Here is a 26712-nt window from a genome sequence, read left to right on the forward strand (position 1 = left end):
AAGGACAACAATATTTCTCTGGGTGATGAGACACTACACTTTCATCTTAAAATGTCACTGACTATTCAAAAGCAAATAAGGACTCCTATTTAGCCACTATTAATCTTGGAAACACTTGACTGAGTTCATGGTTCTGACTGATAACACAGAAACAGAAGTCATTTTGTTTGAAAGGAGAGACAGTAAATCTTGTGTAGCTTGTACGTACTGTCTTTGATTGATGTGTTGTGTTATCTTCAGAAACTGATTTTCCATATTGTTGTGGACCCTCTGTTTATCTCACTTAAGCTGAACGCTTTTGTTCTTTTTGTGCTATTTAAAACCAGGGTGTCTCCCAGCTCAACAGGTTGACCAAGACATAATACAGGAGAGGAATAACCAGTCCAGGAGTTTCAGCTTGTTTTGTGGGGAATAGTGAAAGATTTCATGTCTTCATTTGGCTTGGTTCACTTTCATACTGCTCTTCTGAAAGAAGACCAAACTGTCTGGACAATGCAATGTTGTTACAATGGCTGCTGTGCCCTGAATGCCAAAATGTTTTAATATTCAATTTAAGACTGTAATTAGATATATTCACACTCTGTCTGCTAAATCTTCTTAAGCACACAGATTAACATTAACAAGATGATAGCTCAGTTTGCTTATGGCAAACTGTTGTAGCAATGTAAAAGCCAGAAACAAGTTTATTAATTTCAGTAAAAATTAACCTTTCAAATATACAGAATGGCATTCTTCTTTTCAACAGTGATAGGTAGCTCCAGACACATTCTTCCTAGGACAAATACTCTATGTGAATGTGCTAAGTCATTATTTGCAAAAGAAAAACTTAATATTCACTCACTTCTGTAACAGTATTGGTAGAAGACAGTTCAACAAACCATAAACCCTCAATCCCAGGAAATATGACTGTAACTGTGACAGATATTAACCTTAAATAAAATGTGGTGAAATGAGGTAGTGTTGCATAACACAAACTATCCTTGGCTATTTTACATCAGCTAAACCCTTTCGTCTCGATAATTCCTTCGTTTACTCCTCCATTTGTGATAAGGGCGCGTAATTAATTAAATGTTTTATCTCATGTCTTTGTTTCTGATTGCCTCAGTGTTCAACAATCTCATTGCGGACTGCTCCTGTAGCAGCGTCTGGTTATCACTCTGTTCTGTATGGCCTCCATTCTGGCAGACAGGAAGTTAGCTGAAGTTATACGACCCATGGATCCTTCTGACGCAGTAATGCCTTGGGATCCCCCAGAACTAGGAAGCGAAAGATATCTGGGTTTCCAGCCAAACGTCTGGATTTTAAAAAAAATTTTATTAGATTTGGAAAACTTTTGAAGTCCAAGTTTAAGATTTAATCTGCAGTTAGAGTTGAAGTTCAAGCAGCAGAAGCATTTAGTTTATTATATTGAATCAAAACTTTCTCTTGGCAGTTTCACACACATTGTGGTTGACCTTGTGATGAGGTTCCAACATTAAGACAAAAGAAATTACCCAAAATCCCAAAGTTCTCAAGGTAATCGATTTATAATGGTCCCTCAGGCACTATGGTGCTGTTGATTATAAAGGTAATATTCTTGCTGTAGCTCATCCCAATATTTGTGAAGCTGCCAATTGAGTAAGGGAGCTGTCATGCAGGCATCGTGCTCCTTCTTGATATTTCCGTCAAAGGTTCAACTACATACGCACCTGTAATTATCTCCTGCCCTTTACAGCTTACAGACCAGCGAACAAAGCTGTTGCGTCCTGGTGGATTTACACAACGGGAGCTATTCTCTGTCATATTATCGCAAAGAACACAATCAGCCAGAGCTTTGTAATGAATAATGTAACAATAGATTCTACAACCTGCCATAATTGTACATGTGCCGACACACAAAAATGGCTGAATGTCGCACACACTGACTTTCTACCTCAGTGAAAGTCTCGTTCCCTTTGAAGGATTAACAAGAATGTCAGTTAAATGCCAAAGAGGGAAGAGCTCAGCTGATCTGAACGAGGGGTCGCTGTGTAATGAGTCCTGGGTGTGGCTCTGTACCGCAGCCTAAAATAGTCTCTAGCCAGTCACCTTTGGCAGGAAGGCAACTTTTTCTTAGACATCTGCTTTACAAACTTGTTCTTTTTAGATGAAACGTGTGTTTGTTGATCTCACCTGACGTGGCTCTTCAAAATGATCTGAGTTCTGCTCTTTTATCTGTAGATCAGATTTTTAGACCCAGGCATCAAGAAGCGATGGTGAAATCTGAACATCTTTTTCGGTGTGTTGCTGACATTGAAGGAAAGATATAATAACCTTATCAGTTCAGTGCACAGCGTTAATTTGCATTCAGCACTCAGTGAAGCAAAGGCTGTCCTTTTGATGGGATTAAAATAATGTTAATTAAACAACAGTTAATGCAGCCCTGCTGTCAGTGAGGTGAGAACTGCTCATGTTTGAAGAGTTCAGCTTTTTTCATGTGGCACATTCAAGGCGCACATAAAAGTATAGCTCTCATCTTGAGGTGGATTTATGTCTTTAAGTTTAACAGCTTTTTTTATTCCTAGGACTGTCTTGAGAATTAATCTGAACGTTAAAAAAGGTGGACGTACTCTCTGCAGATTTTGCAGAGTAGGCAAATTGTGATTTTTCCTTTTGACAAAACAAAAATGTTTTAGATAAAACTAACTGACTACTTACAGTTCCAGTGAAACCTTTAAATATACAGTGGACCCTATTATTCATCGGGAGTAGGTGCCACAACCACCCTCAAAATATGTGAATAGATTGACAGCTTTGCAAATGCCAGCCAATAGCATGTCAAGTAGCATTTTGCATTGGTATTTCAGATATTTTAGACATTGTTGCACAAAAAAACCCACACCAATAAACAATTTTTTTGCAAATAATTTGGAATTACGTTACACAGAAAAATCTGTGAATACTGATTGCAATGCAATCATTTGATTGCACTGCAATCAATATAATAAACTAAATATAATAAACTAAATGCTTCTGCTGCTTGAACTTCAACTCTAACTGCAGATTAAATCTTTAACTTTGACTTCAAAAGTTTTCCAAATCTAATAAATAAAAAAAAAAAAAAAAAGAAAGAAAATCTAGACGTTTGGAAACCCAGATATCTTTCGCCTCCTAGTTCTGCAAATGTAAAAAACATGTACTAGATGCACAAAATAATTCAATTTACATCTAGAGTACAGTAATGGCATACACTCCCACTAATAATTGGTAAGTTGCACCTCCACAACAGGCCTTGAACGTAGCTTATGACAGCAAATATGAAACCAATTTAAATTGGTTGGTTTTCTGACATTTAGACAACATTTCAACATAGTCTTTCAATTTTCAATGCAGTTGAGGTTGGAACTTTGAGTGTATGAAGAACTTGAAGGCAGTCCTCAGTTATCCTGTCCATTTTGTCAGCTTTTAGCGATGCAGCCCCTCAGCATACTGCTGCCACCACCATGCTTGATATTTAGTACAATGTTCTTATGTCTGAAACGGTTTTCTTCTGTGTTAACATTACACTTTTCCAGGATAGATTAAATTTAGTCTTTTTTAAAGAAGTTTCAAGCTTTTAGGTTAATGGTTTTGGTGCAGAAGCTTCTTTTTGGTCAGCACCCTATCCTTCCTTGTTGTTGTAAAACTGGCTTCATTGTGTTTTCCAGTACATGTTAGTGGATAAAGCAGGTTAATATAAACCTTGTTAAAGGTATTCTTAACATCTCAACCTGCAGTCAAGACCATGTCAGGAACCCAACTATGTTAAATAAACTCAACTGAATGCTCAAATATCCATCTAGTGCTATACTTTGGAAATATGATAATGGCTACTAGTAGTGAGTGATCATGGTACAACTTGAAAAGATACAGAATGGCATTTATCATTTAGGGTATATACATATAGTGTATTTAAAATCATGCTGTTTGCAAAACTTTGATCACATATGGGTTATTGAAGTCCATTGTAAACTGAAACATACAGAAGTATGTAATATTTACATACAAGCTCAAAAGTCAAATATTTTGATGAAGTTATGTAATTAATTGTGAAAAATGCGAATTCTGAAAATTCAGAGCACTTTTGCATTTCCCTGTGGTGTGTTCAGAGCTGCGCCCCTCTCTGAGTTTTTTTTTTTCACAAAGCACTCTGGGCCTTGGCCAGAGAGGAGGTGCTGCATTTGCCTTCCAATGTTTACACCACGGGCCAAATGGGAGCAATCTAACCTCTGAAGACTTCTCCAAAGCTAGCTTCCACTCTGCACTGTAAAAATAACTTGCTTTTCAAAAGCCTTTTAATTCCCATTTAAACCAGATGGATCACTGGTGAAACAGATGCCTGGTGACACACCATGGGTGCATTATGCTTTGCCCCAATAAGGTTTCCTCAAATTTTTACTTTCATTTTTATAGAAGCACTGCGTGAATGTATTATAGCATTCACATTTTAGTGAAATTAGTGAATCATTCTGCTTTTTATCTCATGTATTGGGATGTTTTTGTCTTTTGAGTTTGTGAAGATATAATCTGATTAGGTTACCTAAAGGTCTGTGAGAGCTGTCTCTTCCCTTTGTCACCATGTCTTTGAGGGGAAGGTCACAGCAGGTAAAGCCACGTGTTACTGTGGCACAAGGATGGGGGGGTTTCCATGGTAGTTGCACTGTTTATCTATTTATTTGCATTTGAGGGTCTTTAGAGGTTAAGAGTGACTTTTTTAATGTTTTAAAGTTGACACATATTTCTTATGTATACTGTTTTTATTTAAATAGAAACTATATTTAAAACAAATAGTTTAATTTCATTCCAACATAAGTTAATTATTATTATTATTATAAATAAATAACAGTCTACAATTTTCCTCATCAAGATGTCTTTAAGTAAATTGTATATACATACACTAAATAAATAAATAAATAAATAACATGCATAATAACTTCATAATTTAAATGTTTAGTGAGAATAGGGTCTCTTTGTAAGCAATACTAATAATTTACGTTATTTCATGTTAAAATGAAAAGAATGTTAAATTATTATATGGATACTCAAATAATTATATGCAATTTAAATTATTTGTATTGTGTATTTGATACATTATTGTAACATTTAAATTATTATAACTAAATATATTATCAATTGTATTCAATACAAATGATGCCTTAACACATAACAAGAAAGAACAGCAAATACAATTCCTATCATTAATTTTGGCACTTTTCGTTCTTCATATAAAATTTCTAATTATACTACAGTATATAATGACATCTTTTCAGTATTTCTATTTATACTGATTACACGCAACAATATGTCATCCTAGCATGCTGCAGTGTGGGAAACCCTTTGAATCAACAGATTTCACATGTACCTGCCATAAGGTGAGCCACGTAGGGGGGCAGCCAGAATGCTTCTTTGACCCAATACGACCATATGGCCCCAACACGGTTTCCCAAATACGGTCCATATGGTGAAGGAACGGCTGTCGCTGCCATCGTTTGGTTTCTTGCAGAGTGTTCTTAGCGGTTCACGTCGAGTCTTTTATTCTTGCAAATGGAGCTGCCATCTTTGCCCACATTCATTTCCCCCAGGAGAGAGAAAATGAAGACTGCAGTGGTGGGGGTGGACAGTAATTGTGGTTGCAGGAAATCTGGAAACTACAAACAGTCTGCGGCAATCAGTCAATGTTATTTGCACGAGGGGCATGTCATGATTCATCATAATGTAATCCTGCTGCCCTGATTGATCAGTTTATGAATATGACTTGACATATCCAACTGCCAAAAGGTTTACAGATGAAAGCAGTGCTAATTGTGCTGTTTAGTGACCTGGCTAAAGATTTAGATGTAAATCTGCTGCATTGAAATGTGATTTGAGAACGTTATCTTTTTCATAAATGTCATTGCAATTTCTGGTTTATAATTCTTCTTTCTCCCCTTTGTACTGGACGATCTACGCAGATATTCTATTCAAACAAATTGTCGAACTGCAAAAGTTGTCTTTGTTACTGTTCTATTTAAATACATTGCACAGTTCTTTATTGATTTTGGAAAAAGTTTTTTGAAGAGCCACTCTGGAGGCAAAGGTTGTTTACTTCTGCTCTAGATACTGTAGGTTTTAGGTTTTAAATTGGACCTGAGATTCGTACTCTGGGTCTTATATAGATTGCCACCAAAGCCATGTTTGATATTTTGGGAAATTTTCACAATAAAAGACGAATCTGAGATCTCAGCCTGTTCTTTTAACACTGTATTGAATGGGGATGATACAGTCCATCAAGTGTATGACCATTTATCCATGGACAGTCACAGGGGAGCCGATGCTTATCTCAAGTGTTCATTGGGCAAGAGGTGGAGTACATCCTGGACAGATTCCCAGTCCATCACAGGGAGACGCAGGACAAATAACCATGCACACACACACACACTCACACCTAAGGACAATTTAGAAAGACCAATTAACCTAACAATCATGTTATTGGAGTAAGGGAGGAAGACAGAGTACCTTGAGAGAACTCATGTATGCACAGGGAAAACGTGCAAACTTCAAGCAGCAAGTCCCCAAGCTGGGACTGAAAGTCAGGACCTTTTTGTTGCAAGGCAGGAGTGCTCCTAACCGAGCCACCATGCAGTTGACAGTCCAGGACTGTAAAATCTTACTGCCATTTAAACAGTGTTAATCTAAGTTTGTAAAAAAAAAAAACTTAATTAATTTTAAAAAGCAGCATTTAGTTGTTTTGCAAGTTGTGAAACCCACAGATAATAAACCTCAACTTCATAAATGATTTGGACTCGAAAAGTGAATTTTGAACTGGAAATGTTCTGACACTCTAACAACATCAGTTATGTTGGACTTTGTGTGTCTTGGCTTGACTTCCTCTGGGTCAGTGTAAACACTTTCCCAGGGCGATGACCTTCCACCCTCCTCATCTGCAGCCGACTCTGTGTGAACATGTAGTGGGTGTCTGCAAGGGGCTCTCCTTACAGCGGATGGGTGCTGATTAGCCAGGCTGCCGGGGTCTTTTGTTCTCTTCAGACGGGGGTATAATTGTTCTTTGTTCAGTCTTCTCCATCTCTTTGAAGTCTCTCATTCAATTTACATGCTTACATTTCCTTTGTGTCGTCTCCTCACTATTGTATTCTCCCTCTCCCTTTTTTTTATCCACTGCATGTCAGACCCTTGTCTTGTAATTATGTAGCAACCTATAGCGACAGATGAATCAGATATTCATGTTAAATATTATTGATCGTAGGGCAAGCCTTAGGCAGACTCTGACATTTTGAATCGCCGTTTTACCAAATCTTGAAAAACTGAGAAAAATTGCTTTCTTTCATTAGCCTTCCATGCAACAGTATCATTATATCAGACCAATGTTCTTCTTCTCCTCAGATGAGGAATGTCTTTGACAGCTACTTTAAGGGCGGCCACTTCAGCTGTGATTGTTTTCTACGGTTGTTGTCATAATTAAAAGGAAGATCCCTGGTTTAAATAAACACCAATGATACTGAGGTGATTTTTTTTTACCCAGCTAGCATAATTTAGTCTCTTTTTTTTAATTAAATGTGATACACACATTCATTGGCTTTTTACACCCTGTGTTATCTTAATAGTACAAATGTCAATGCATTTTCTTTGAAATGAATGAAGTGGGTTGACAATTATATATTTTATTTTTTTACAAATAGAACCGTTAACAGCCAAATCATTTCCAGTACAACAGACTTTTCTCTGAAACACCATAAGTAGTAAATAGTGTTGCCTTGTAAAACAATATTAAAAGGAAATAGTGTCAGGAGAACAGGGAAGCTTTTCTGAGTTGGCAAGAAGATGGATGGAGCTAAATACAGGGAAATCCTGAAAAGGAATCATGTTGGATGTATTTAAACATCTGAACTGAGATTGTAATGATGGTTCTGTTAGACACCAAACTTTGATTAAGAAAATGTTTTACTCCAGCTTGGGTTGAACATATTTAGCCAAAGTCCAACATGTTGTTCTACTTTGCACTATGTTAACTTTATGGAAGATCTATTTCTATGCCAATGTGAGTCAACAAATACCTCTACTAATGTCTTATAGATAAGACATTAGCTTATCTATAAGCTAATGTGTTCCAAGAACTTTATACTCAAGAGTTTTTTATGGGTACTATTGTTGTAGCTATAATTAAACTTATGTCATGAAGCAGTCAAGCAACTGAAACAGCGGCAAAGAAAACAAGAGATAAAGAATAAATATTCAAAGTTACAGAAAATGTAAATATATTCATAGTAGCGGTGGTTCACCTTCCACCAGGACAACAACCTTAAACATGCAGCCAGGGCTGCAATAAATTTCAAATTGCCTCATCAAAGTGCTAAATAGACTCTCAACCCAAACTAAGCTTGAGATACTTTCAAAAGAAGAGTAGGAAAACATTTCAGATTCGATATGTCGAAAATTGGTACAGATATACTCCAAAAGAACTACAGCTGTAATTGGTGCAAAAGGTGGTTCAGCAGAGTAGACTCACTCAAGTTGAATTTATGCCACACTTTTCTATTTTTATTTTTGAAAAATTTTAAGTTAATTTCTTCTCTTCCTTCTGTTTCATAATTTGTGTTGGTCTATCATCTGTAGTATGAATAAAACAAATTAAAGTTTGTGTTTGTAACATGTTAAAACCTAAAGGGGTATGAATAATTTTGCTAGGTACTGTAGGCATTGGAAGCCAGTAGAGGAGTGTGAAGGAAAGACTCCTGTTGGCTCTCATTGCCAATCTCCCTAAGGACAGAGCTATGAAAGCGCACATAAAAAGCACTGGCAAGCCTGCCAGAGAATGGGGGCAGCCTCTGAGAAAACAAAAAGATGGCTTAGTGCTTTTTTTTTTCTTTGCACAGAGACGATAGTGAAAACGAGGAGAAGAACAAGAGCAGATAAACCTGTTGCCTCCTCCAGTTGCCAAGGGCTACCTGTTGCTAATAAATGTCTACATATGTGTGTTTATTGTCTGGAGACAGATAAAGAACGCAGCTGCTAATGTGCTGAGAGAGACTTGGCTCATCTACAAGCACACCAAGCTGATGAAGAAGATCGACCACTCCAGGGTCCGCAAACACCAGCGGAAGTTCCTGCAGGCCATACATCAGTGAGACCACACGTCGTACTCCCCAACATCCATGCACGGGTGCAAACAAACCCATGCACACCACTGTGGTTGCAAAGCCAATGAGGCATTTGAAATCAGCTGTACTTTCTATCCGCCCACAGGTTGAATCCAGTCTGATAATCAGATGAAATGCACTAATCTCTGCACACGCACTCACACACACACACACACACACACACACGCACACACACACACACACACACACGCCAACATACAATTATTCATTATCTGCTAAAGGGCAAGTTCAGTCCAGGCAAACACAATCAGTGTGTTGTGTACCATTAGAGGCTCTCTGTTCATTATATCATCTCAACAGTAGGGGCTGATGAAACATGAACATACAGCACAACCAGTTCTGTTCTCTTATTTAATTCAAATCATGTTTCTTTTTGTCTTCCTGTCTTGTTTATTCTCTAATGGTTAAAAATATTGTGAGTTGCCATCAAAAGCCAGAGACAAGAGCTATAAGACTCTTTATTGTAACGTAGAAGGGTTAATCCTGACATGTAAGACCGGAAAAGGGGATGGGAAGTCAACGAGTGATGAACCAGGGTAATTTATTTGGGTGAACACATTAAAGTAAGTGATTTTTCCAGGTTAGAACCTGACAGTGTAACTGAGAAACAGTCTCATAAAATCACTCTTCACTGCATTATAATGGAGGCTGCCACAGGACTTGATGAAAACACAGATTGAACCACTAATTGTTGTGCTGTGTTTTGAGCGTTAAACAGGTTCTGATTATAATTGGACTGAGGTAAGATGATTTATTTAATTTTCCTCCCCTGTAGCTTATTTCCCTGAAGGCGTTATTCCCATTAGCTTTCCTTCATATTAACCTCAGTCCTACTCTCTTTTGTGTCTGCATAGGCTTGTCACAATAACAAATTTTGCTGAGCGATTAATTGTCTCAAAAATTATTGCGATAAACGATAATATTGTTTGAAGACCTTTTTACACTGATTTATTGGAAATTACATAATAATGCATGCAATTTCCTGCCAAAGATAGATACACGTTATTTTCAAAAGAACACTAAACACTGGAACTGATAAACAAAACAACTAACAACAAAAATAAAATGGATTCTCAGTCTCCATTAACAAAAAACACACTTGAATTAAAACTAAACAACAGAAAGCCAAAGTGGAACTAAATACTGCATTCAACCAAAAGAGTGCAGATTATGAAGTCTGTACACTATGTTGCCCTTCAGTAATAATTAGATTTAAATAGAGAAAATGGGCACATCCGACTATCTGATGCAATAATTCACACTACATGATTTTTTTGCCACGATTTTCCCCTTACGACAATCTTAGAAAATTGGCCGTTCTAAGATTACCGCTTGCGATTTCGTAACCGATCATCCTGTAGTGTGTGGTGTGTTACGGTAGATCATCTTGGCCCATCCGATCCAAATCAGGGTTTTCCCCAACAGGGAGCTTAAAGCAGCCTGTTGAATGTGACAGGTAGCCAATCAGAAAGCCCGGATTCTCCTCTGTACTTTCTGAGGGGAAATAACAGAGGGGAATCCCAAACAGCTGACACAGCGCATCCGAAGTCCAGCAGACATTGGAGATGATATGTGGAAACAACATTAATGTTTATTCAACATTTCATGCAAAGAATATAGAAATGACAAGGAGAGGAGTTGGAGCGAAATTGCTACCGCAGTTGATAAACCCAGTAACTTTTCAGCTGTTCTTTGTTAACGTGACATAAACAGGTTATAATGATTTTCATTCAGTCAGGACTGACACTAGAGCTACATGCATTGCAGGTAGATTGTAGTAAAGCATTGATTAATGCCTGGTTTTAAAATTAGTTAACTGGACTGTAGCCATTATTTTGTGCCCATTGTTGGACACCACATGGCAGGATCGAACCCGATTGAACCGTTATACCTAGGATTTCTGTCGGCTAATGTGTGGTCTCTCAGGTTTTGAAAATTGGCCGACAATCGGCTGACAGCTCTAAGATCGTGTCATGTGCGCTGGGCATTATACTAAGGAAATGAGGAAGGGAGGGTCAGTGGAGAGCACCGGAGTTGAGCCTTTTTTCATTCAGTGTCATCAACAGAAAGACAAAAAGGTCGGAAGAAAGATAAAGCCGATAATTAAAATGAGGTCAATAGTTTTAATTTATCGTGCGATTAATTGATTTATTGTTTATCGCCACAGGCCTATGAATGCAGTTAGCTCATGCAGACAGCTACAACATTTTTTTAGCTTGCACTCATTGTGTTTAAACATTCAAATTTTTCAGAGAGGCACTGCAGGTAAAAATGAATCCAATCCAAGCAAGGTGACCGATGCTTCAGAGAGCTGTTGTGTGGATCCAGAGGGATTATCTCTGTGGGCTGACCACTGTGTATTTACTGGGTTTCACCTCTGTTTGTGAGCTTTATCTGTGTGCACGTCTGTTTGCAGATTACGCAGCGTCAAAATGGAGCAGAGGAAACTCAGTGATCAGGCCAACACACTAGTAGACCTCTCCAAGGTGAGATGCACAAACTGTACACGACATTTAGCACTCTGGCAGTACTGGAACCTTGTGGGAAAATATTACACTCTTTTATGACTACAGTCCCCTGCAGTCACTTCAATATACAACAATTTGTTTTGCCGGATTTTGCCTCTGATTCCCAGCTGGGCAAAATCTACACTTCTTGGGAATATCCAGCATAGCTAGTTGGCACATAAATCAACACATTCACATGTAAAGCGTAAAAACATGAATCTACAGCGACTGGAGGAGAACAAGTCTGATCTGTCAGTCAGTCTAACATATTGGAAAATTTAGAGTTGAATCTGCATGAGATCGGGTATTGTGAGCTGATTAAAACCGACTCAAAAGCCAATAAAAAATAAGGAAGGTGGGTCACATTGGGAGGGGCCAGTTGTCATGCATTCTGGGTAATTTGAGACTATACCTGTCAGTTCTGCTATAAAGCTGGCAGCCGGAGAGTAGACAGTGAGACAGAGAAAAAGTGAAGGGAAAATGTGAAGGGAAGTCGTATTTATGCTGAGAATTTGTCCAGTTTTTTTTTTCTTTGCTAATGTCAAAATAAAATGTGGTAAATGTCTTGGATTAGTATGAGGAATGAACTAGTGATCTCTACTTCAACAGCTTTGACCGTTTTATTAATTTACATAATACATCAATATTTAGTAAATCAAGCACAGGCACTTGTTATAAGCATACAAACCCTAATCAATAAAATTATGTGCACCAGTTTAGTAGTTTTATTAAGACCAGTGCAACGTCTCCAGAACATAAATTAGTCTAAACAGCAGCAGTTTTGGCCAGGAATATCGTTTCCTCAAAATTGCATTAAAGAATCACAGAGCCTGTGCAGCTTATAAGGTCCATTTTGGGGGGAATGCCCACAATAAGCTACATTTGAAAATCAGCAGTTTTCCATTTCCTCCACATCTCTTGCTTCTAAGTGTCAATATTCTTCGGTACATGCTGGAATCTCGATGTTGATGCACTTAAATTTTACATTGTTTGGTGTCAAAGCTTGGTTCTGCCAAAGGTTTAAATAGCTAGCGTGGCTACGAACAGGGAAATTACCTGTGCTGTGGTATCAGAGGACCACTCCCCGTTGGTGCTGCTGAGGTTGCAGCTTTAATATTTGTAATTGTCAGCAAAGGTTTTTCTTGCAGCTCTCAGTGTGTTATGGAAATGTATCCATAACGGTTACAGAGACCAATAATTAACAACACAGGATTCTATTCTGGTAGTTATATTAATTAAGTCGCTCCCGTTCTCCACTGTAAAAGTTGCTGTCCAACATGCCTGGTGTGACCTTTAGAAATATAGTTACAATCCTGGTTTAGTTTCATTGACTGACATGAAGCTTAAAGTCAGTGTCACCTGAAATACTGATGAGCCAAAGGATGATTTGAACAGATCACCTGTAAACACATGAGCACATGGGGAAGTAGTTTGGTCATTCTAAGCAATTGTGCCTATTGCAGAGACAATTATCCCCTTTTCAGCTGATCTATATTATTGGAAGAACGGCACCTAGCTAGTTAATTAGATGGGTAATCTGGTTGACTAGTAAGCAGATTAGTTCAGTTAGTCTCATAGCTTATATCAAAGGCTTTTTTTTCTTTTTTAAAATGCTACCTTAAAACAATCTTTGTTTTTTTTGCTGCCAGCTTGTGGAGGGAATTCAGGGGAACTCCTCTTCTTCTGGCACCCTGCACAGCTGACTGGCAGCTTGTAGCAACGCAGACTAGAGAAACATCAGGATTACATTTTTTAAACTGTGGGATACCTTGAATTTAGAACCAGCTACGACTTGTTCAAGTACTGAGATGTGAGAAGAGCTGCTCTACTCTGGTAGTCAATCTCTGACTGTATGTCTTCTTTTGCTACTAATATCCTCTTTCTTTAACGAGGGAACAGTTCTTCGGGATCTCCTCCCCTTCAGGCATCACATACAGTTGACAGACTGCTCACAACGATAAAAGAAGTTCAAGCCTCATGAACATGATGCTATAATATTTTACTGGTTTTTAAACCGCAACTTATCAAAACTGTGATGCTGGAAACGGCCTAAGCCTTGAGCAGGGTAATACGTCACATGTAGCCATCCTTTGGTCCCCGGAGAAAATACCACGGCATTCCTCTGTTTCCATGCTGACCCGCCTGTTTCTGTGTCTTTTCATCTCCTAGCAACCACAGCAAAGTGTTAAAACAGGGATGACTGAGTGAGAGAGTGAGGAGGAAATGAGAGGGAGGGGAGTGCTTGTGTTTTTTTTCTGTTAACTGTGTGGGTGTTTGAGAATGTGAGCGAACATGTATGTGTGTGTTTGTGAAAGAGAGAGAAACTCAGAGCAGAGTGAGTGAGATTCAGACTTGAATAAGAGAAATACAAAGATTGAGAATGTGTGCGCATGTGTCTTTCCAAGAAGCAATGCCTTTAGCACCAAATATTTTGCAATTACGCCATCTCAATGACTCCATCTCAATTGGCCACTTACGTCTTTACCATGGTTACAGAGACCAGGAGAAGCACGGCAGGGACACTGTGCTGCCTTCCTTTTATTATCTATCTCTCGTCTTCTAACTCTCTACTCACAATGTTATAACACCCAGCCTCTTCATCATTCCGTCTTCTACTCCCTCTTGGGTTCATTTTCTTTTGCATTTTCCTAATCATCCCCACTGCTTAACAGAAGTGAAGAGAAAGTGTTCAGATCTTTTTTCTGAAATGAAGACGCCAGTACAGGGAGAAAATCCAATGTGAGAGCGACAAACATCTTTGTACCAACGTTTTGTCTACATAAAAGAGCCGGAATGGGCCGCCTGAGTATTAAATTAGGATTACTTTGTTAAATGACAAGGTGTATTGCATCAGTTTGCAAGAAGCATGTGGAGAATGAGACCTAAATGGACTGATAAAGGGTCACATCAGAAAAAATACTGGACAATTGTTAAATCGTCATGCGAATCATATTGCTTTTCATACACAGATCTAAATTAGTTCTGTCATTCTGCTTTGACATTTTGAGATAGGCTGGATTATTTGAGAAATTTGGAGAAAAAGTATTCTTTAGTATAATATTTTATTATTTTAGCTGTACTCTAATAGCTCCATTTTTATCTGGACTTATGAGTCTATGTCTTTATATTAATTCTTCAGCATTCCTTTTTGGTTACATTTGACCACTGTTGGGACAGGTTTGCCCACGACAAGAGATTGCTGCAAAATCTTAAGACTTCGTAAACCGCAGAGCATGGCAACTAGCATTAAATTCTGAATTTGGCTGCACCTCATTATAACTAGGATCAAATTGGAATATATGTAATTAATTTTTGAATCTGTATGTATGATTGGGTCATATCATATTGATTTGACTATTTATTTCTGGAATAAATTTGGCTGGGACTGGAAATTGGAAATTGGCTGACAAGCCACTGCTTGTGAACCTTGATCAGTGTGTGAAACATGCCTATTAATAATTTTAAAAGTCTTTAATTCCTAGTAACAATCCAGTTACAGATGATTAATTTAAGGATCTTTCCACTTTGAATTTACTGTTAAACCCCACAGTAAATTCAAAACCTGTTCAGAGAAGCTCAAAGAAAAATACTTCTTCACCTCTCCTCCTACAGATGCAGAGTGTCATGTATGAGCTCATGTCAGAGCTCAACGACCGCAGCGAGGACTTGGAGCGACAGATGCTGTCCCTGGAGCAGCGGGTGGAGCAGCTCACAGCGGGCTTCAACGCCCTGCCTGCACACCTCTCTGCAACCCTCAGCGCCCAGCACGCCGCCCTGGTTCACCTGCTCCGCGAGAGGGACGCACGGGATGGCAGAGTGGGAGGAACAGGAAGTGGCGGTGCTGTGGTCCCCCTGTCTCCAACTGCCTCACTAACCACCGCACCGGTTCCTGCCTCCCCAGTTCAGGTTGCAGCTCCTCCATCAACCTTAGCACAGATTTCCAGTTTATCCTTGGAGACTCCACTGTCGCCCCCACCTGTGAGCCCAGAGGGGAGCCTGGAGGCTAGTCCCAATCCCAATACTTGCAGCTCAAGCTGCTGAATACCGCTCTAAGGAGCAGACGGGGACAAATGTGGACGCAAAACACAGAGAAGGAAAGACGGGGAGGCTCTGATAGGCCTCTCACATCAGACTAAAGGAGAAAAATGAAGGCAGAGGAGATACATTTTTGGAGATCCTCTGAATATTTTTGCTCCAAGATAACAGGATGAAGAGGAACAGTAATGGGACTAAGATGGAGGGCCAGTTTGAGAAATGAGACGTGTTCAGGACTTTTCTTGACGATGGAAGGAAAAGAAAAATGGAGACTCTTAAAGGTGTGAGGGGGAGGGAGGATGTCAGGAGGGTGAGAAATGGAGGTAAAGAGAATGAGGATGTGGGGGAGAAGGGGAAGGGCAGAAGGGAAGAAATAACCAAGAATAATTATATGAACTTCTAAATGGAATCCACTCCAATTACGGCAAAGGGCCTTTTATTCTCTCTATCTCCTTCTCTGCCTTTTTTATTTCTCTTCTCCGAATTTCTCACTCCCTTCATCAGGAATAATGACCATGACTTTTTATCTTTATGATGTATTTTCTATCTGAACGCTTATCATGTGTTAACAAGCATCCCTTTAACAGAAGGTTCTATCAATACGACCATAATATTAAAAAAAAAAACTAGCAGAATGCACCGCACACATGCACACGATACAAGGTAACACAGCACAGACAGATTTACACAATGTCTCATAATGCACTACTAGCCCATGATAATACTAAAGCCTATACTGCCAAGCACTCAATGCACTGTTTATCTCCATAGATCACTGCCAAGCAATGTAGACACAGCAAAAGAGAGAAAAATGTTAATCAAAACCGATTCATCTTCTGTGTGTATGAGAGCTCGCAGCAGGTTAGACTTACTGCATACATAGTTGTGACTTTTAACTGCTTGGCTGGGAGAATTGTAACCGGTCTCTGAGCCGCACGAATTTACAGGCGAGGTTGAAATAAACGGATAGAGACGTTAGTCATCATGGAGTCTATTTGCGACGCTTGAGACAGTGGCAGATGGTAAAATGAGATCAAATAACTACAACAGGGCTTTATCTCCGCATTCACCGGAGTGCATGGTGAGCGAGATACTTAACGTTTAGGAGTAACTGTAGGCTTGCTATCCTAAAATGAGACTGTTCACTCATTTACTATGTGGTGCACTATATATAAAGTCTGCCATGGTGCTGTGGTGTTTCAAAGGTTTTTCTAACACAATATTGACATTTTTCCCCTCAATCAGCCTGCTCTGTTGGTAAAGGTTCCTCTGTTGTCAGCTTAATTTCTTAATTTCTATGAATCACTTTGTTATTCACAGTTTGCCAAAGACAGTTTCTACTCAGAGTTTCCAAAACGTTAACCAGAAGACTAAAAATTGAGTGTTGATCATTTTTGCCCCATCTGCCATTTCATAACTGGTTTTGGTTGTTTTGTACTTTATGGGTTCAAATGGTGCCATGTACCAGCACATTTCATACCCATGTTTCATGTTCACGTGACAAGAAACTGAAAGCAATTGTCAAAATTTTCCTCACAGTCCGTCGCTTTGTCCTCTCCATAGTGAACACAAGATAGTGACTGAGTGAACATTTGTAACACGATACACGATTGTCTTTTGTAGACAAGCCACAGAAAAGAGAAGATTAATAATGAGTTTTAACAAGTGCATTAATTTTTCTGATTGTTGTTGGAAGAAGGAACCAAATCTTTATCAAATCAGAATTTAAACCAGTTATTTTAAGTTTATTTACTTACTTATTTAACTGAATATTGGTGCAGGATTTCGTTTTAATAATTTAGCCTGCAGTTCTTACGCCACCAGGAATTATTTTATTTTCCCAACCAAATGAGACAGTGGTGTGCATTCTGTTTATTTTCTCTATTTTTATCATCCAGAAAAACATACCTAGAGTTATCTAAATGTTGCCTTTACATTGATTATTGTACTCACTTGTACCAATGCAAAACTGATTTATCTATATAATTCTAAGTTTACATCTTTATAGTAATTTTTGTGCATGGCTCTGTCCATGATTGTCCATTCTTTTTTTCCGGTACCAAAACAGCTCACTGTTATTATGAATGTATTCTGTTAAAAGACAAAACACTCAGAAATACATCTTTGTTCGCTTGCTTTGTCATTTAAACTGCCACTCAAACACACACACGCACACACGCACAAGCATATATCTATATAGATATCTATATATATCTATATATAAATGTTCACACATACACACACCTTAACAACCAAAGTGCTCTCTCTTAAATGGACTTCAAAGAGGCAGGGAAAGCTGCTGTCACTTGGGACAAAGGATAGCAGGAACAGGCAGAAATCCTGACACTATTTCTGAGGGAATAACTGTGAAAAAAAATGGGAATGGACTTGTTGAAGTGGACTGCTCTTGAGGGAGGAGGACGGTGGATGAACATAAGGGATCACAAATAAACCTTACAAAGGATCAATGGCCATGAAGGAACATCTGTTAGTGAAATTTATATCCGAGAGAGGAATTATGCTGGTAAGATGGGAAGAAGAGACAAGCCTACCTTTGCTTTTGGAGATAACACTGAAAACTATCTTATGGTGACATGCTGTGGCCGGAATACTGAATTACATGCGCTTGGAATATTGTACAGTATGCTCTTAACGAATTCTAGCTTTCTATTGCTTAATCTTTTCTACCATTATGATTAAATACAGTTACAGCTGATATCTTACATTATAAAACCATAGTATTCTTCTCATTCGTCATGACAATTATAATAAATGTACCATTAATACATTAAATAATTATGAACAAGGAAAGTGCCGTTTGAGGTTGAAATTATTTTGTAATTTTATTTTATCAGAGAGAATTAATAAAGTATATATCTATAACATTACAGCTCTCATGGTTTTTTTTTATTGTGGTATGTCATGTATAGCACTTATCTATTTTTGAGAGGTGTCTTATTTTTATTATTCCATACTTTTAATTAATTTATTTTTTGATATGTAAAGAAACATGGCGTTGAAGGCTACAGTACTAAGCATGAATCTGGACGGTTAGCAGCATACACTGTAGCGAGATGTTGTAAAAAAAAAAACATTGAAAAGTTTGGTTTCTGTTCATCACATGCTTCACAAGTACACCTGTATCGACATAATTTCATACATTTCACATAAAGACAACCTTTTTTAATTAATATAATCTGCTTAAACAATTATCTTCAGGTATAAACAGCATGGGACATCCAGCCATTACATTATTCAGGAAGAGGATCACATCTTCTGTGATCCTGAAATGAACATGTTTTGATGTTAAATGTCCTTACGGACTTCCAGAGTAAAAGCAAAGTACCTTCTGAAGTTGTTGGTTGAAGCGGATAAGAGAGTGTTATTACCCACAATGAAATGAGTTGAAAGAAAGAGATGAAGAAGAAATTACCCCCCAAAAAAGGAGAAAAAACCCTCAGATAATCATTTGCAAATGCACTGAGGGACAAAGGCTTACGTTTTTGGAGACCTTTCCTTTGATCTGACACGGACTTGGCCGTAATGACTATTGTTACATTTGATTAAAATGGGGAAAGCCTGAGAACACCATCTCAGCTGTAAAGTATGTGGGTGTTAGTGTGATGCTGTTAAGGTATTTTTCTGCTGGATGGACTGGTGCAATTCACAAACTGGATGTCAACCTGAGGAAAGGCATTAACCAAGACATTTGGAAAACAAGTCTTCCAAGTCAACAATGACCTTTATCATGCCACCAAATTAGCTACAGTATCTTAAGGACAACAAAGTCAGTGTTTAGGGGTGGCCATCACAATGGCCTGCAATGTTTCCCCCAGAAAACTTGCTAAGCCTGGTGGTTGGGACGCTCGGCAGTCATTCATTCAGCGACCCGCCATGTGCTTTAGTTAAAAAATGTTTAAAGTTGACAGAAAATTTGAAAATATCACTTGATAATTATGTGTTACTAGAAGATTAATATCTGAACATCAATTATAAAGTCTTAAAAAATTCAAACATTTAAAAAAAATTTAATAAATAATCAATGCTAAGCCAGGTGGAGGCACATGTAAAGCCTGGTGGCCCACCAGGTTTATAATACACTGATGTATTATATATTGTATTCTCTTAAATAAATTATCGTTTTCTTTTTCTCCTCAATGACAATCTTGGAACCGTTTTTGGAAAGAGAATTGTACATTTATTGACTTTATTTGGATTATTTCCTGCTAAATTTGGCTAAAATAGTCATAGTGTGAACCAGGAAAGGTGAGGAGCTCTTTACAAGAACCCAGAGATGCCATACTTGGACTGCATCACAGTTCTTCCCATTTATTTTTGTGTGTGCATGTGTGTGGGTGTCTGCATGGCGTGTGTGTGATTTTACAACTATGTCTGTATGTTTTGTTGTGAAAATGCGGACCTTCACCTGCCTGCAAAGGACTTTTATTCTGGTCTACTCTGTGTGTTTCTACAGCCATCTTCCTTTATTTCAGCTTATGTCTCAGGAAGAAACCGTACGCTCACAACGAGCCAGTCATTACCATGTTTTGCTGCAGGCATTGTAGAGTATTAATGAGGTGATCTCTGGTGCCTATCGTCCTCCACATTCATTAGTACATTATGGAAATACTAGTTCCATCAGATCAGAAGAGTTGGCTTTTCTGAGTATAATTAGGTGTGTTTTGTGATGTTAAGGCATTTATAGGTTTAGTTTTGTCTGTCAACAATATAAGATTAATCAATTTTGTAAAAATTATTCAACAGTAATTTATGTAAAACTTAACATAAAACAATACATTTTATAACACTTGTTTTGTTTCTCAAAATAATTCCCTATTGTATTTAAATTACCATTTGTAAGCTTTTATTTTTCTATTACTTGTACGTCTGCTAAAAAAGTTTTATAATGAAGATGAAGATAACCTTGTTGCGAGCAACATCCTCTATTACTGCAACAATGGCAAACATGAAATAACATGATGCAGTATGAATGTGTTGGTGAAGAAATCAAATCAAATAACCAACCAAATATTTTCTGGGCAAAACAACAACACAGCTTAGGTAGGAGGAAGCGTAGCATGTTGTGCTTGCATTGACAGCAACCACGACTGTAGCTCCAAACAAATTCAGCATAACTGTCAAAAATGAATTGCAGTCCAGGTGGCTCACTGCGTTCTGCTGCAGGACTGCTTTGCACTTTTCCAGTACAGAAAATGTGAATTAGCTGTAAATTAGCAGTGTGCAATCCAAAGAGCCTGCATCAAAATGTTCTCACATGTTCAATATTTCTGGCAAGAAAGGAGTTTTTCATCATAAACCAAAGACCAGATCACCAGAAACGTCAAGATGAGATGTTCAATTGCAGAAGACTTCAGGAAGCGTTTTTTGTCCTGAGACTTGTGCTGTGGAGTCGTGATGCCGTCAGTGCAAAGCTTGTTCAGCATCTACAGAGGTTGTGTATTAGGGCATCTATTGTACGTAAAGGAAGGGAAATGCTTGTCAGCAAAACTTAAAATCTATAAGCATTACAAAGATGGATACTGGAAGAGTGGTCTAAGTGATTTATTTCTGAAAACACTTCTAGGACAGTTGAGAAATTTGTATTCCACTATAATCAGTGTGTACATTTATTTTGATCAAGTGTGGTGTGCATACTCACAATTGCACTCCAAAACACTTGAATAAAGATACACAATTTAAAGATCTTTGTATTTTCCATCATAATTTACTTCAGTACAACAAATCTCAAATAATAATACATTTTCTATAAGACCAATTTTGGACATATGGCTAAAAAATACCCAAATATTGGACAAACTACAGATTTTTTAAAATTGTAAGTATATAAAAAATATTTTTAAACAATAAACAATCAAGTTTTTAAAGAGGGAACATTTTCTCCTCCATTCTGTATGTGTTGAAATCTAATCACGTTAAGCACCGTCCTGCCACCAGTCTTTATTTTGCCCAGGAAACACAGAAAATGGAACATTTCCAGACAATCCATCCCATCCAAATTTTGTTGGAACAAGTGTTAACATTCAGGCCTGGTGGGCCCCTCTGATCAATCCGAACCACCTTTCAACCACAGCCAGACATCGTTAAACATCGTTAAGCAGGCATCTTTTTACCTCTCATTTTTAAACCTCGCTTTGTTTACAGACGGAGGCAAATCCGCCTTTTCAATAAAACTCAGTTTGGAGGATTGGCTGTATGTTTTGTGATTGTTAGCACTAATATTATCCTAGTTATGACTACTTGCTTAATCGGTGATCACACATCAACCTGATATCGTATAATATGAAATAAGCTCAGTTTGCCGAGAGGGTCCTATATCTCCTCGACAGATGAAACCGATTACTTTTTCATAAACGCCGCTTCATATAAACCTGGCCTGTTGGGTGTTTTGCCCAGAGATAAAACAGAAGGACCGAGCTGTGAAAGCCAAAACGCCTGAGGCGTTGTTCTGCTGAGGGCCAATCCAACGTATCTTCCCTGATGTGATGTGTTTGTCATCTGTGCTGTTTGCTGGCAGGCCCTCCTATCTGCAGGGGGTTTTCATCATCTTCTATTGGTCTTTGTGAATTTTTATGATTGAGTCCTATAATTTTGGGGCCAAGGTAATGTCCGTAGTGGAGGTCTGTCGACCTCTCTCCATTTTTCAGTAAACATGTTTACTCTCTGCAGATTACTGTGCCAAGGGGAGTATCGGTTATAGATGTAATGGAAACTGTGAGATGTTTTTGCTCATATTCCAGCCAGAAAGATGAGAATATGTCTGGAAAAAAATGTCATCACACACAAAAAATACTGAAAGCAAGAGCAAGAAATGCCCAAGAAAGTGACACCGAAAAATATATTAACAGTGTTTAAAAAAGCACACATTTTCAACTTTAGTAATACAGGAAAGAAGCAATAATGGCTCTGATCAATTTCCTGCATGAAGTGCTTGTTTAACCTTTGCGTTCTTGGCTGCTGCGGCTCAGCAGGTTGGACACTAATAACAAAGTTTGCTCTTCAATCAACACGCTGAGTAAGACAATGGATCTCGAGTGGCTTATTGCTACAAATGTGCTGTCAGTGTGTGGAGCACTTTGGATAAAAGCACAATCCATTTAAAAACATCTCAAATCACTGAACATGAACATCAGACATTGTGGCTGACAAAGATAATGTTGGTACAGTGATTACAATGTCTAGACAGGATGTGGCTGACTCCCATTCCAGGAGCTTTCAAAAGAAAGATATGTGATTTTTCCAATATCTTTATCTTCTTCTTAGGATACTTTTCCAAAAAAGTAAATAGACAAATAAAGTAAGATCTTTGAATAAATATTTGAATGCAGGTACTTCATAAAGAGCCTTTTGCATTTGGTTTGGCTGGCTTAGTTTACCAACACCAGACATCGCTTCTGATTAATCTCATCTCTGAGTCAAACTTATTTTTTTTTTCAAAGAAAAGACACACAAATATATATCATGTTTTGCATACCATCGACTTACTTACTTCTAGTAAGTAGTTAATAGAAATACTTGCTATTTCTACTGATTCTGAATCCTTTCCTTTTGTTTCTGGTAAGACAATGAGACTTTTTTTCTTTTCTTGGTGTCAAACTGTTTGTGAAATTTTACAGAGTTCAGCTGTCAACTTAATGGCCATCAAGAACGGGTGGTAATACTGGAGGTGAAGTGTAAAATAAACACTTGTCAAGTCAGCCAGAGTTGACAACATGGCTGAATTCACAGCATTTCTTGACCGTGTGGGAAAACTACACAGAGCAAAGCTTCCAGAAAGATAAAATCCCAACACTGATCCTCTATGGTAGTTTTCCAACAATTACAATTTAGAAAGGTGTTTTGTGTGCAGAGCTGAAGCTAATATGTTTCAAACAGAAATAAACTCCTTTTAATGAGTAAGTGTAAAAATAAAATTCTAAAATACTCAAGAAAGTTCATCATTAGGCACCTGAATTTTGTGACCACGGGTTTGGTTAATTGTAAGAATCACCATCTTAATGTGGTGGGTAGTTCAAATGATACCATAATATCAGTTTTATCAACTTACATATTTAGAAAATACCTTCTAAGTACAATATAATAATAGAATAGAAAAAACACATTTCTTTAACACATTTTGAAACCCCATTTTTCCTCCCCACTGAAAATAGTTAAAATCTCACATGGCCTTCAGACAGAAGACTGATCAGGTACGGGATTTAAAAACCTCTCAAAAACAATCTGAAATCATCAATTGCAATGTACAGAAGATATTATTTAAGTAGAGTACGTTAAAAACAGTGGCTATGTCTCTGTCCAAGCAAGTTCCCCTTGAAAGTAAACTGCATTGCGCTCAAAGAAGTCTCCAAAAGTCCTAACGTTTTCCTCCACTTTTCACATGTGACTATATTGTTTTTGTTACTTCATAGCTAAAAAAAAAAACCTCAAGTTTAATTTGTTTCCCTGAACTTGTTCTGTTGGTTTGGATCTAATTGGTAATTTATGGTTACCTTTAAATTGTCTGGTGAATAATAGCTCATAAAGCTGATGAGAATAGAATAGACTTAGGAAGGAGAACTTAAAAATGCTGTGAACTATTATGAAAAGTACATAAGTCATCTGCACTCAGTGGTGAGATGTATTTGCAGGCCTTTTTTCTTCGAGCCTCGCTGATCCTCCTGAACTGTCGGTGTCCCACTGTTCTTCTGTCTGGTCAGAGGAGACCACCTGTCTCATTAGAACTAAAAGCAGAGACCTAACACCAACTTGCCTCCTTTATGGGCGAGGATGACTAATGGGTTTTTATGCATCTGTGTGTGTGTGTGTGTGTGTGTGTGTGCATGACATGCAAGTGGAGAAGAAGCCCAACCTGCTGGTGCTTAAGGTAGGCTGTCATTATCAGTTGCCTGTGCTGGCCTGTGATCATGTGGTTTAGCTGTCAGATGTAATGTCATCACTTTAACAATCAGCCCAAATGTCACCAGATTCTGTCAGCGGGAGACCGGATCACGCTTGCAGCCCCTGTTTTGGAGTTCACAGCACCGAGCCGATCCACGCGCCATTACTGTACATCTGAGCAGTTTGACAGCACAGCCCCAATCATATCCTCCCTCATTAAGGTCTGGACAATCTGTGATTATGCTGAACTCACAGAGACCACATTCTCCCGTTTACAGTCTGTAGGTACAGATGTGTCTATGATAAAAGCTAGAAGTGTGGAGTCTTCGTTGTGAGCTGAACTGTGAGGTTGCTGTGGCGATGATGAAAGGAGAATACTGTAAAAGTAAGGAAAGAAGCTGCAATTCACAAGGCTGACATTCAATCAACCCTTAAAGCACCACAACACACACATTATCTTGCAGATTGAAGGATTTCTCTCACAAATGTATATATGCCCAAATGAAGTAAATGATTTAGGAAAAAAAGCTTTTTTCATTTTTATGGAAAATCTGTAAAGCGCTATATGTACATATTTAGGTCCTTTTTTAATACTCCCATATAGAGTATTAAAGTATTACTTGCCTGTAGCTTGTTCTCTGCATAAATCCAGCTGTTCTGTGAAAGTCTAATGAAGACCAAAGAACACATAAAGATGTGTAGACATTTAAAGCAAAGTTGTAAACCAAGCAGGTAGTTCTGCTCATTACATTGAACACATCATGTGTCACATGGTGGTGGCAGCATTATGCGATAGGAATGCTGAAGCAGGGAAGCTGGTCAATGTCAATGGGAAAACAGAAGGAACCAAATACCTGGAATCCTGAAAGAAAACATGTCAAAGGTTGCACCTTTCAGAAGAACAACAACTCTTTATAAACAGCCACAGTCACAATGGTATTTAGATTGAAACATATTCATGTAGTTGAATGGCCCAGTCAAAAACCAGATGTAAATCGAATTGGGAAGATGAGGAAAGACTTGAATACTGCTGCTCATGGATGCTCATTTTCCAATCTTAAAGATCGTTTTTGCATTGAAAGCAGGCAATAAATTTTGTATCTAGATGTAAAAGCAGACAGAGACGCACCTCAAAAGGATTGTAGTCGAAAGAACAATGAAGAAAGAACTAAAGACAAATTCATGCCTCACTTTTTTTGTTTACTTGTTAAAAATTGTCTTATTTTCCTCACACCTCAGAACTAGGTCCTACTATTTTACTTTGTCACATTAAATTCTAAAAAAAATACACAGAAATTTGCAGTAATAGTGCAAAAAAAAAATTAAAAGGTTGTATGGATATTCCTGCACACTACTGTATAAATGATATAGATGATACATCTAACGACCTATCACCCCCCAATGACATTATTAGAAAGGTATAGAAGTTCATTGCCCTCCAAAAACCGTCTTCTGCCTTCAACAAGCCTGTCAATAATTACATCATTAGGACTGTAATTGTTTTAATGCCTCAGCTGCAGTCCTCTCAACACTTCAACCCCTTCAGGACTTTTCCTAACCTCACCACTTTAATGTTGAACATTCGTAAGATCTTAAAGAGCTTTACAACATAAAACAAGTCACTGCCTCACACTTTGATAAATGTTCCCACTGAACGTCCGCACTTAACACTCAAATGGATGAGCCATAAAAAAGACAAAAGATGGTTGTAGCAAAACACCTTTGAACCTTTTTTTAATTAACATTTCCCACGCTGGATCCATTAGTAATCTGACTGCATTAGTATTTTATGTAATAGGGACGTAGGTGAATATGCATTTGCAGTTTGAAACAGATCTACTTTCAGGCTTTTAAAGGTCTAGTCAAAGTTTCAGTTTAATGTACAGTCAGTTCTGTGAGGTTTCAGGTCTAACCACTGTTTAAGTGGTGGTCTTAAATTTTGGCATAAATAAATGTTCTTTTCTCACATTTTAAATTACTTACACACGTTTACTCACACTTACACGGTGATTGTTCACTGTGAAGTGTTTGTCAATACAAAGAGTATTTTAACACTACTTTTAATCTAAAACATGCATTCATTTTTAATGTCATCATTAACTGGATTTATTCCTTCCAGGTTC

General features: G+C 38.0%; 1 protein-coding gene across 2 annotated transcripts in view; it reads left to right on the top strand.

Moving 5' to 3' along the window:
* The window catches only part of LOC102232652 (small conductance calcium-activated potassium channel protein 2-like), an 85094-nt gene extending 66524 nt beyond the window's left edge, over positions 1-18570 (top strand). For both annotated transcript variants that reach the window (XM_023331110.1, XM_005810284.2), the window contains exons 8-10: positions 8988-9115; positions 11569-11638; positions 15272-18570. In XM_023331110.1, the coding sequence (XP_023186878.1) occupies positions 8988-9115; positions 11569-11638; positions 15272-15700 (627 nt within the window). In that variant the 3' untranslated portion in view covers positions 15701-18570. The remainder of the gene's footprint in view (positions 1-8987; positions 9116-11568; positions 11639-15271) is intronic.
* The last annotated feature ends 8142 nt before the right edge of the window (positions 18571-26712 follow it).

This window comes from Xiphophorus maculatus, chromosome 3 (genome assembly GCF_002775205.1).
Source record: "Xiphophorus maculatus strain JP 163 A chromosome 3, X_maculatus-5.0-male, whole genome shotgun sequence".
Lineage (NCBI taxonomy): Eukaryota > Metazoa > Chordata > Actinopteri > Cyprinodontiformes > Poeciliidae > Xiphophorus > Xiphophorus maculatus.